Raw genomic sequence first — 13058 nt, forward strand, 5'->3', positions numbered from 1 at the left:
ATATCAAAGATATCCATTTTTATACTCATCTCCAGAAATCCCATCCCAAATATTATGAGGTCATAAGAGAAAGATCATCATCGCAAACTGAAATTCTAGAGATTAAAATGTCCCAATCTTAAATCGCTGTCCTGGTTATAGATGAAGAATTACTGATGGACGGGGTCGGATGTCAGCTGTATAGGACCATGTCTGTCATACGAGGGGATGTCTGTCCGTCTGTATGTCTGTTCGTCTGTGCGTCGGTTGTAATTCCACTGGCTCTACAACAATAACACCAGATTTTTTTTTTTAAACGTACCTGCTTCATCAGTGACTCTAACCCCTTTCTGTTCAAATATTTCTGAATATTACCATCCCCTTCTGATCTTCAAATTAAAACGAACCAATGTATAAATACTATGATACTGATGACGATAATAAAATATTCCATAAGAGGAGTACAAGAAAGTTTTCTTATTTCCTTCTTGTGTCTGACTGACTGTCGGTAAGAGTGGGCCGGGCTACTGCCTGTCTAAAAACATGCCTTCAGAATGTACCTCAAGATGTCTTAAAATGCCTGTGTCTCAAGTCATCTCGACTTTATGTCTCGAGACATTGAAAGATGAAGGTGATGGCTGAGTTTATCTATACCTGCCCCGCACACGGGTGCATAACAATGTTCATGAAAAAGTACCTGATGTTAAATCCATCATCCATATTGGTCCCTGTAGACCAGGTTTGAGTGACCCTGGCCTGATGTGGTGCAGAGAAAACATGCCCGTTAGACAGTATACTGTATATACAGGTTTATGAGCCAAAGCTCTCTTAGTAATGGCTCTGAAGATTTAGACAAAGGGTGTGTGTGTGTGTGTGCGCGTCTGCATGTGTGTGACTGAGGCAGTGTTTGTGTGTGTATGCCTGTGTGCGTGAGTGCCTGTGTCTGTCTGCCTGAGGCCGTGTGTATGCATACAGTGTGTTGTGCGAATGGCCGGTGTATCTGTGTGTGCGCGAATGCGAGCATGTGTGTGTGTTACCGAGGGGCCGTACGTGTGTATGTTTCAGAGCGGGTGTTGTGTTGTTCCAGGCAGCCCTAGGGAGGGGCTCTGACATTGAAGACGGGTTGAATCCTGTTTTACATTCAAGTGGCAGGCCCCAGTTCATTAGAGTGAGGATCATTCCTCCTCAAGACCAAAGGAAGCGCATACTAAGCAAGAGCAGTTGTTGGGGAGAAAATGTGAGTGTACGTGCGCGTGTGTAAAGAGAGCTAAGAAATGACCTCAGGTTCCTCCTTTATCTCTTGCCTTCTCAGGAGTGAGCTCTTCAGCTGATAGCCTGTTCCATGGTGGGTGTGAAGGTGTGCCTCTACATCTCAGATAGGGATTGTGAGTTTGTGGGGACATGGGCGTCTCTCCTCAACCCTACGCCCTGGCTGTCTGTCTGTCAGTGACTTTGAAGGCTTATCTCAGCCCCTGAAACAGAGCTGCGGTCTCTTGGGAAATAGTACCTTGGCCACATGGGCTTGACACTGAAACAGAAAACATGAGAGGAAATATTTGAGTGAGAACTTAAGGTAGACCCCCCCTTTCCTTTACACCCCCTCTCCTCCCTCCCTCCCTCCATACATCCTATCCCCAACTACACCACCCTCAACACCACTTTTCAACGTGCCCCACCCCCTCTGTTCTCCACCTCTTATCTTCCCTCAATCTTACCACTCATTTTACACTATCAACCCTCCTCCTTCAGTCTCTCCATCCCCACCCACACCACCTGTTCCACTCATTCTTTCACTGCTACAGCCCCATCCCTCCTCTATTCTGTCCAGGTCGTGAGGGGAGGGTAATACGCTCATCTATAACCTGCCATGGTGCCGTGAGGTGGGTTGGTGATGTTGTGAGTCAGTCCATGGTCCGGGTGTTTGTCAGTGTGGGTGCGTGCTGCTTGGCGCCATGCCCTTTAGACGCGCCAGGCCCCAGGAGCCGCCTGCATGCCAAACAGAGCTGCCTGCGCAGTCAGACGCAGCCGAGGAGAAGGGAGGGGGGGCACGATGCAGCACCCGGACACACCCTGCATGAGAAACTAACTGCGCCAAAACGCCTGGGGTGGAGTGGTGGAGAGAAAGAGAAGGAAAGAGAGGGATGGTTAGTAAGAAGCACTGGATGGGCTTCCAACCTCAGGACAGCGAGGTGAGTCTCAGCAGCTCTCGCCTCGACCTGAACCTTCTCATCTCTCCAGTGAATCGATGGATGCGAGATAACCCGCACCAGGGCCTGTAACCTACTCCGTGATCCTTATAATCCCCCTCCCGCGGTGTTATCCAGACAGCACGGGAGGTGCTGCTCTGTGTGTAGTGTACCCAGAGAGGAGGATGGAGGAGTACATGGCATCAATGCTTGGTTGAGTGACAGGAACTACACAAGACGAATGAAGGGAATGTCAGCCATTCTTATTCCGTATTCTTATTCCATTTCTATGGTGTCAAATCCGATAGCTAACCCTACATTTGTGTACGCAAAATTCTGATCTCTTTAAAAAGGTGCTGCACATAGGATATTTAGTAATTTTTGCATTGTAATTTCAGAAATTCGAATATGCAAGTTGAGCCTTTTACTTGTGGGTTTGTTCCAACAGTTGTAAAAACGATATTTGTTATTGAAAATATTATTTCACTGCGATTTAGATACAATGATTCCCTACACTATTCAGTGCTTATTTGCTCACACAAACTGAAATTGAGCAAACAGTGTCGAATTTTAACAACCATGACACAGCGATTTCCGCAATATAACACAGCCACAAAGTCAGAACAGCAACGGTGGGTAAGTATTAAGTGAAACATATTATGGACATTTTCTGAAATTACAATGCAATTTTCATTTGATTTCATCCTGTGTAGCACCTTTAAGTATTGACCACAAACATACAGTCGTCTTTTCACGTAGGGGTCAAACACACAACACCAGTTTGATTTTGTAACTGTGTTTATGTACATATTCATACATACATAAAGTCTAATGCTGTACAATAAGTTTTACTGAAGGCCATGCAGAAATCAAATACATCACACTGCAATACAGATTAATCTCTAACCCAGAGACTTAACTCGCCTCGTTCCACCATCCAGGTCTCGCATGCTAATGTTCTGTAGCGCAGCGGTCAGGTCAGGATGGTAGCTCAGGCTACAGGCTAACAAAACATACAGGTTATACAAATTGTATAGTTTCTTAAGGTTGGTATTTTGATTAAGTTGTAGCTCCAAACGATCAACCCTCAATTGACTAAAGGTATGAAATATCGTTACTCTACAGTTCAACTACTCTATAGAAATCGAATATTGAATTCAAGATTGCATTGAACATGTTTATTAAAAAGTGATTACAACTCATGACAAAAATAAAAAACTGGCAAAGTGCTATTTGCCATATGAATCACAAAACCCTTTGGAAAAATGTAAGCCAAAATGGGTTAAAAAAAACTAAATCTGTTCAAATCTGTAAGTACAGAACAAACACATTAAAAGAAAAACCCACAGACTTACACGCATACAGAGACATCGAATTCCAGAAAGATAGACCATTGTTGATGACCTATTTATACCCTATATCGTTCAATTCACATAGGCCTAGTTCATCCATTCAACACGTCAACACAGGCTACATACATCTCCTCATTCTACGTCACCAGGATTACTACAAAGAATCCAAGTAGTCCTTTGTATGGATGATATTTGATGATATGGACTGATATTAAAAAAAAATAGCATCAATCAAAAGCATATTTAGGTGAACACAGCATGGGCTGGCTCAGAGTATGGCTTAGGAATTGTACAGGGCTCTTTGATTCATAAAGTAAACATGATCAGGAGTAAATAAACTCAAATGAGGCACTCTCACAGTGTGTGTGTGTGTGTGTGTGTGTGTGTAAAATAAAACTACATTTAGTTTTTATCTACCATCTGATATTATCTTTATTTAACTAGGCAAGTCTGTTAAGAACAAATCCTTATTTTCAATGACGGCCTAGGAACAGTGGGTTAACTGCAGGACGACAGATTACTTGTCAGCTCGGGGATTCGAACTTACAACCTTTCGGTTACAAGTCCAACACTCTAACCACTAGGCTACCTGCCGCCCCATCTGATACCTATCACAGCAATTTAAGACAATCACCCACCCACACAAACGACTATCACAGAGGACAGAACCAAATCATGCCTTTCACTGATCCCCTTTGTACCCACGTGTCTTTGAGTGTCATACACACTCCCCATCAGTCCTCTCCGTCTCACTCACACACAAAGAATCAAACACGCACTTCGTCACCTTTGCCACTCAAGCGCTCTACTTGTCTTGGCCTTTGTCGTTGCCGTGGTGCCTGTCGCCATGGGAGTGGTTGCAGCGGTCGCGACAGTCTGGGCACTCCCCTCCGTCATCGTCACCCTCATGTATAATCGCCACCTCCAGGCGTCCGATGTAGAGCGATACCGCACACAGCCAGAAGAGGGCGATGCTGCTCACCACAGCAACATTCAGCAGCACGGCAGGCAGCGAGAGAAGCATCATCCTCCTCAGGGAAAACAGGCTGCCCACGTAGGACACCCCGCCGAACGATACACACACACCACCCAGGATGAAGAAGGCTGGGGGAAGAGAGAGAGGCGGAAAGATTGATGACCGATAGTAGCATATTTATAATGGGTGTGTTTCAGCAACGTTAAGGACTGTTCTGATAATTATGCTTCGCTGCAATAGAATAGAGCCTGGGCCCTGGCCCTCCTAGCCTCCTTACCATAGCCTGCTTCTCGTCCTACGTCACTCTGGACGAAAGCGATGACCCCGATACCGGTGGCCAGGAGTCCGTTACGGAACCAAGACAGGAAACCTAGAACAGAACAACACGGAGATCCCAGTCTGAAAACAACCCCTCATCCCTTCCTCTAACCCTATCAGTGTTTGCAGTCAGGAGCTTCTCCCATGTCGCTGAAGATCCTGGATTCAGATGTGTAAACATAGCCTAGAGACGCATGCAGATCGTCTTACACTACAATAACTAATCTAACTGTGCCAACAGGAATTCTAACAAAATGCATAGCATAGTAATTAAACAAATAGCCTGTCTTTAAACCTCTTCCTAATCTACAGGGCCTTCGGAAAGTATTCAGACCCCTTGACTTTTTCCACATTGTTACGTTACAGCCTTATTCTGAAATTGATAAACTATGTTTTTCCCCAATCAATACCCCATAATGACAAAGTGAAAACAGGTTTTAAGAAATGTTTGCACATTTATTACAAATAAAAAAAATGAAATACCTTATTTACAAAAGTATTAAGACCCTTTGCTAGGAGACTAAATTGAGCTCAGGTGCATCCTGTTTCCATTGATCATCCTTGAGATGTTTCTACAACTTGATTAGAGTCCACCTGTTGTAAATTCAATTGATTGGACATTATTTGGAAAGTCACACACCGGTCTATAGAAAAGGTCCCACAGTTGACAGAGCATGTGTTAGCAAAAACCCAAATCATGTTGGTCGAAGGAATTGTCTGTAGAGCTCTGAAAAAGGATTGTGTCGAGGCACAGATCTGGGGAAGGGTACCAAAACATTTCTGCAGCATTGAAGGTCCCCAAGAATACAGTGGCCTCCATCATTCTTAAATGGAAGAAGTTTGGAACCACCAAGGCGCTTCCTAGAGGTGGTTGCCCGGACAAACTGAGCAATCAGGGGAGAACGGCTTTGGTCAGGGACGTAAGCAAAAACCCAGATGGTCCCTCTGTGGAGATGGGAGAACCTTCCAGAAGGACAACCATCTCTGCAGCACTCCACCAATCAGCCCTTTATGGTAGTGGCGAGACGGAAGCCACTCCTCAGTAAAAGGTACATGACAGCCCACATGGAGTTTGCTAAAAGGCACCTAAAGGACTCAGACAATGAGAAACAAGATTCTCTGGTCTGATGAAACCAAGACCGAACTCTTTGGCCTGAATGCCAAGTGTCACGTCTGGAGGAAACCTAGCATCATCCCTACGGGGAAGCATGGTGGTGGCAGCATCATACTGTGAAGATGTTTTTCAGTGGCAAGGACTGGGAGACTAGTCAGGATCGAGGGAAAGATGAACGGAGCAAAGTACAGAGATCCTTGATGAAAACCTGCTCCAGAGTGCTCAGGACCTCAGACTGGGGCGAAGGTTCACCTTCCAACATGACAACAACCGCCAGCACACAGCCAAGACAACGTAGACGTGGCTTCGGGACAAGTCTCTGAACGTCCTTGAGTGGCCCAGCCAGAGCCCAGACTTGAACTCAATCTGAAAATAGCTGTGAAGCGACGCTCCCCATCTAACCTGTCAGCTTGAGAAGAATGGGAGAAGCTTGTAGCGTCATACCCAAGAAGACTCAAGGCTGTAATCACTGCCAAAGGTACTTCAACAAAGTACTGCGTAAACAGTCTAAATACTTAGGTAAATGTAATCAGTTTTTAAAATTTATTTGATAAATTTGAAAAAATATCTAAACCTGTTTTTGCTTTGTCATTATGGGGTGTTGTGTGTAGATTTGCGGCAGGGGAGGTGGTAATTTCATCCATTTTAGAATAAGGCTGTAACGTAACAAAATGGGGAAAAGTCAAGGGGTCTGAATACATTCCGAATGCACTGTAGATGTGCAGTTACCGGTTTCGTGGGACTTTCTCAGCATCTGCAGAGCAAACAATAAGAAAAATACCAGTGATTTAGAAAGGTGGTTGATGTCAGCACACACAAATCATTTCTGTAATGCAGGCGTATATTCATTGTAATTTACCAAGGCATCCGCCTTATCGAGTTCTGTCAGCTGATGATACTCGGGAATCCGAGCCTTGCCCCATTGCTCCTTCTCAACCACCCATTTCCGCGAAGACCCGTGGACTCTCCTCGCCGGCAGTCCTCCGAGGTACTGCGGCCTGACGTGTTTCACAACCCGGGCGAACTGAGATGCAATCCGCGGCAGCTGTCTGCACGTAAACCAACTCAAGGCAGCCATTGCTAACTAAAAACACGACCTTTGCATGCCCTATGAACTTTCACACTGCAAACGACACACGGAAGGAGGTGGTGCTCCCGTGCACAATGTTGGGAAATATATTATTGCAGCGCCGTCCTGCGTTTGGTATTGTAAAATAAGCCGTGCCATATTCTTATTACATGTGTATTTTATTTTGTAAACGTTTACCGTAGTCTGTTTCTCCTTTTACTACTGGGGTCTTCTCTCGGTACATGTGTTTAATCTCTTTATACTTTTCCTGCACCTTGTGTTTAGCTTATTCAGCCACCAGATGGCGCCGATAGACCACAAAATGGAGTCCATTGTCACATAAGGCCAATGAAACAGTTTTAGTGTTTCAAATTGTTTGTGTGACAGGGAAGGAACCAAAGATTCTGTAAGGATGACCCTAATTAGTGGGGAACATGTAAAAGGTATGAAACCACCTTTGCACCTGGTGACGCTTTCAACTTTTTCTAGATGGTCCTGTGTAGAATGTGTGCCGGGCTTTATTGCTGTGCCCGGCTGTTATGCTCATGTGGGCAACCATTTTGGGGACCATGCAGTCTGATTGAGAAGAAATGTTTGAGGTGTGGTTAATAGTAGTGAGAACCAAATGCAACACAACACTTCTGTGTTATCTGTTTGACAACATTCCAAATGTTTTTGTAAAGTTATGCCTTTAATGCCCTTTAGTTTCCAGCTGGTTTGTGTTCGGCTAGGCTTTATAAATGTGCCTAGAATCTCTGACTTGGAATATGTTACAGTTGTATTGATGTTAGGGGTGTGAATGTTCTGCATTTGAGCCTATGCAAGGCCATGTACTGTGCCTTTGGAAAGTATTCACATCCCTTTACATTTCTCATATTATGTTGTGTTACAGTTTGGATTTGTTGTCACTGGTCTACACACAATACCCCATAATGTCAGTGGGATTGTTTAAAAAAATTTTTTTACAAATTAATTCAAAATGAAATGCTGAAATGTCTTGCGTCAATAAGTATTCAGTCCCTTTTACGGCAAGCCTAAAGTTTAGGAGTAATACATTTGCTTAAGTCACATAAATTGCATGGACTAGCTCTGTGACTTTTACATGTGACATTTTAGTAATTTAGCAGACGCTCTTATCCACAGTTAGTGGCCATAATAGTGTTTAACATGATTTTTTAATTACTATCTCATCTACTGTCTATACCGCTCACATTCAGTTATCTGTAAGGTCCCTAAGTCGAGCAGTGAATTTCAACCACAAAGAACAGGGAGGTTTTCCAATGCCTCGCCAAGGGCAACTATTGGTAGTAAATGTAAAAGTTGACCAACTGAAGGGGAAGATTCCCGGTGTTTGTGATGCTTGTCATTTGGTGCCAAGCAGACAGGGTGGCGTGAGTGGTGAAACAGAAGCCATTGTCTGTTCTTTTGAGTTTAGAGGTTGAATCTGTGCCTGAAAAAGTGAACTGCGAAGATGGCGCCCAAGAACATGGCTGACGTTTTACATTCTCCCAAACAATTGCGCAATTTATATATTTTTTGTTTAACTTATTTTTTTACTTATTGAAGGATATTCCGTTTTCACTGGAACAGGCCCAGATCCACGCCTTTTGCGTGAAGATAAGATGCCAGGAAAAGGGGACGCAGATCAGGGATCCTTCTGAGAATCCGGAGGCGAGCGAGTAAACTCCCAATGCCTTCCATTCTCCTTGTTAACGTGCAATCGTTAGAAAATAAAATTGATGACCTACGATTAAGATTATCCTACCAACGGGACATTAAAAACTAACATATTAAGTTTCACCGAGACGTGGCTGAACGAAGAAACGGACAATATAGAACTGGCGGGATTTTCCATGCACCGGCAGAACAGAGACGCTACCTCTGGTAAGACCAGGGGTGGGGGTGTGTGTCTTTTTGTCAAAAACAGCTGGTGCGCAATGTCTAATATTAAAGAAGTCTTGAGGTATTGCTCGCCTGAGGTAGTCAGCTGTCGACCACACTATCTACCAAGAGAGTTCTCATCTGTATTATTCATAGCCGTCTATTTACCACCACAAAGCAAAGCTGGCACTAAGACCGCTCTCAACCAACTCTATAAGGCCACAAAGAAGAAAATGCTCACCCAGAAGCGGTGCTCCTAGTGGCCAGGGACTTTAATGCAGGCAAACTTAAATCAGTTTTACCAAATTTTTACCAGAATGTCACATGTGCAACCAGGGGGAAAAAAAATCCTAGACCACCTTTACTTCACACACAGAGAAGCATACAAAGCTCTTTCCAGCCCTCCATTTGGCAAATCTGACCACAATTCTATCCTCCTGATTCCTGCTTACAAGCAAAAACTAAAGCAGGAAGTGGTCAGATGACGCGGATGCTACACGACTGGACTGTTTTGCTAACACAGACTGGAATATGTTCCGGGATTCATCCAATGGCATTGAGGAATACACCACGTCAGTCATCGGCTTCATCAATAACTGCATCAATGACGTCATCCCCACAGTGACTGTACGTACACATCCCAACCAGGAGCCATAGATTACAGGCAACATCCACATTGAGCTAAAGGCTAGAGCCACCTCTTTCAAGGAGCGGGAGACTAATCCGGACGCTTATAAGAAATCCCACTATGCCCTCAGACGAACCATAAAACAAGCAGAGCATCAATACAGGATTAAGATTGAATCCTACTACACCGGCTCTGACGCTCATCAGATGTGGCAGGGCTTGAAAACTATTACGGACTACAAAGAGAAACCCAGACGCAAGCTGACCAGTGACGCGAGCCTACCAGACAAGCAAAATGTATTTTTATGCTCGCTTCGAGGCAAGCAACACTGAAGCATGCACGAGAGCACCAGCTGTTTTGGATGACTGTGTGATAACGCTCTCGGTAGCCCATGTGAACAAAACCTTTAAACGGGTCAACATTCACCAAGCCGCTGGGCCAGATGGATTACCAGGACCTGTACTCAAATCATGCGCAGACCAAGTGTCTTCACTGACATTTTCAACCTCTCCATGACCGAGTCTGTAATACTTACATGTTTCAAGCAGACCACCATAGTCCCTGTGCCCAAGGAAGCGAAGGTAACCTGCCTAAATGATTACCGCCCCGTGGCACTCACGTCAGTAGCCATGAAGTGCTTTGTAAGGCTGCTCATGACTTACATCAACAGCATCCTCCCGGACACCCTAGACCCACTCCAATTCGCATACCGCCCCAACAGATCCACAGATGACGCAATCTCAATCGCACTCCACACCGCCCTTTCTTTCCTGGACAAAAGGAACACCTATGTGAGAATGCTGTTCACCGACTACAGCTCAGCGTTCAACACCATAGTGCCCACGAAGCTCATCACTAAGCTAAGGACTCTGGGACCAAACACCTCCCTCTGCAACTGGATCCTGGACTTCGTGACGGGCCGCCCCCAGGTGGTAAGAGTAGGCAAGAACACGTCTGCCACGCTGGTCCTTAACACTGAGGCCCCTCAAGGGTGTGTACTTAGTCCCCTCCTGTATTCTCTGTTCACCCATGACTGCGTGGCCAAACACGACTCCAACACCATCATTTAGTTTGCTGACGACACAACAGTGGTAGGCCTGATCACCAACAACGAAGAGACGGCCTATAGGGAGGAGGTCAGAGAACTGGCAGTGTGGTGCCAGGACAACAACTTCTCCCTCAATGTGAGCAAGACAAAGGAGCTGATCGTGGACTACAGGAAAAGGCGGGCCGAACAAGCCCCCATTAACATTGACGGGGCTGTAGTGGAGCGGGTCGAGAGTTTAAAGTTCCTTGGTGTCCACATCACCAATGAACTATCATGGTCCAAACATACCAAGACAGTCGTGAAGAGGGCACGACAAAACCTTTTCCCCCTCCTGAGACTGAAAAGATATGGAATGGGCCCCCAGATCCTCAAAAGGTTCTACAGCTGCACCATCGAGAGCATCCTGACCAGTTGCATCCCCGCCTGGTATGGCAACTGCTCGGCATCTGACCGTAAGGCGCTACTGAGGGTAGTGCGGACGGCCCAGTACTTAACTGGGGACAAGCTTCCTGCCATGCAGGACCTATATAATAGGTGATGTCAGAGGAAAGCCCATAAAATTGTCAGAGACTCCAGTCACCTAAGTTATAGACTGTTTTCTCTGCTACTGCACAGCAAGCGGTACCGGAGCACCAAGTCTAGGACCAAAAGGCTCCTCAACAGCTTCTACCCCCAAGCCATTAGACTGCTGAACAACTCATAAAAATCGCCACCAGACAATTTACATTGAATCCCCCCCCCCCTCTTGTACACTGCTGCTACTCGCTGTTTGTTTGTTACCTATGCATAGTCACTTCGCCCCCACCTACATTTACAGATTACCTCAACTAGCCTGTACCCCCGCACACTGAATCGGTACCAGTGCCCCCTGTATATAGCCTCGTTATTGTGTTACTTTTTATTATTACTTTTTATTTTAGCCTACTTGGTAAATATTTTCTTCTTCTTGAACTGTACTGGCGCGTGTGGCAAATAAAGTTTGATTTGATGTTAGGATATATGTTATCCTGTACAAGCTTTTGTGCCAAATGCACTAAGTTGTTACATGTGTCAAGCTTATGGGCATGTGGCAGCAGTGTGTAGGAGGGAGGTTCTTAGGTGTGAGCAGTGTGTAGAAGGGCATGAGACAAAGGAATGTGTAGCATTGGGGAAAGTAGTGGAATGTGTTAATTGTAGGGGTGCCTATGGGACTGGGGATCAGAAATGTCCCGTGCGAGAGAGGCAGGTTGAGGTTTCCAGGGTTAGAGTAGAGCATAAGTCATATGCTGAGGCAGTGAAGAAAGTAGAGGAAGATGGGTTTAGGGGGAGGGATCCTGAGAGGAGTGGTGTAAGTAGTAGATCTGTACCAATACAGAGGGATAAAAAAAACACAAAAAAAACATGTTTTTTTCTTTGTATCATCTTTTACCAGATCTAATGTGTTATATTCTCCTACATTAATTTCACATTTCCACAAACTTCAAAGTGTTTCCTTTCAAATGGTATCAATAATATGCATATCCTTGCTTCAGGTCCTGAGCTACAGGCAGTTAGATTTGGGTATGTCATTTTAGGCAATTTTTAATTGCTAAAAATGCTAAAAATCCAATCTTACTGAAACATATCACTTGTGGCTAACAAGTGATTTATGTTTCAGTAAGATTGGATTTTTAGCATTTTTAGCAATGGTTATCAACTGTACTGCAGGGATGGAATGTAAGTCGCAGAAAATTGAGGTTGTGGTGGCAGCAGCATAGAAGTATTTGGGTGTGTGAGACTTGACATCAGAAGAGTATCAGGGTGTGTTAAAACCTCTTAAGGATCCGCCCCTTTTTTTCAATTTTATCCTAAAATGACATACCAAAATCTAACGTAGCTCAAGACCTGAAGCAAGGATATGCATATTATTGTTACAATTTGAAAGGAAACACTGAAGTTTGTGGAAATGTGAAATTAATGTTGGAGAATATAACACATTAGATCTGGTAAAAGATAATGCAAATCATTTCTTTTTTGTTTTAGTTTTTTTGTACCGGTATCTTTTGAAATGCAAGAGAAAGGCCATAATGTGTTATACCAGCCCAGGCACAATTGAGATTTTGGCCACTAGATGGCAGCAGTGTATGTGCAAAGTTTTAGACTGATCCAATGAACCATTGTATATCTGCTCAAAATGTTGTATTAAGACTCCCCAAATGTGCCTAATTGATTTATTAGTACATTTTCAAGTTCATAATTGTGCACTCTCCTCAAACAATAGAATGGTATTATTTCACTGTAATAGCTACTGTAAATTAGACAGTGCAGTTAGATTAATATGAATTTAAGCTTTCTGCCCATATCAGATATGTCTATGTCCTGGTAAATTGTCATGTCACTTACAACCTCATGCTAATTACATTAGCCTACTTTAGCTCAACCATCCTGTGGGGGTTAAGTGGTGGTGTCCCATCCTTTTCAGGTTGTTGACATGAGGTAGGACTAAATTGATTTAAATAGTGGAGTAGGGTGGTGTTTTTTGTGTGTTT

General features: G+C 44.3%; 1 protein-coding gene across 2 annotated transcripts in view; it reads right to left on the reverse strand.

Moving 5' to 3' along the window:
* Positions 1-2945: 2945 nt before the first annotated feature.
* The window catches only part of LOC120029052, a 47425-nt gene continuing 37312 nt past the window's right edge, over positions 2946-13058 (reverse strand). For both annotated transcript variants that reach the window (XM_038974344.1, XM_038974343.1), the window contains exons 6-7: positions 4771-4863; positions 2946-4621 (exon numbers count right to left, since the gene is read on the reverse strand). In XM_038974344.1, the coding sequence (XP_038830272.1) occupies positions 4323-4621; positions 4771-4863 (392 nt within the window). In that variant the 3' untranslated portion in view covers positions 2946-4322. The remainder of the gene's footprint in view (positions 4622-4770; positions 4864-13058) is intronic.

Source organism: Salvelinus namaycush, chromosome 34 (assembly GCF_016432855.1).
Source record: "Salvelinus namaycush isolate Seneca chromosome 34, SaNama_1.0, whole genome shotgun sequence".
In the NCBI taxonomy this organism is placed as follows: Eukaryota; Metazoa; Chordata; class Actinopteri; order Salmoniformes; family Salmonidae; genus Salvelinus; species Salvelinus namaycush.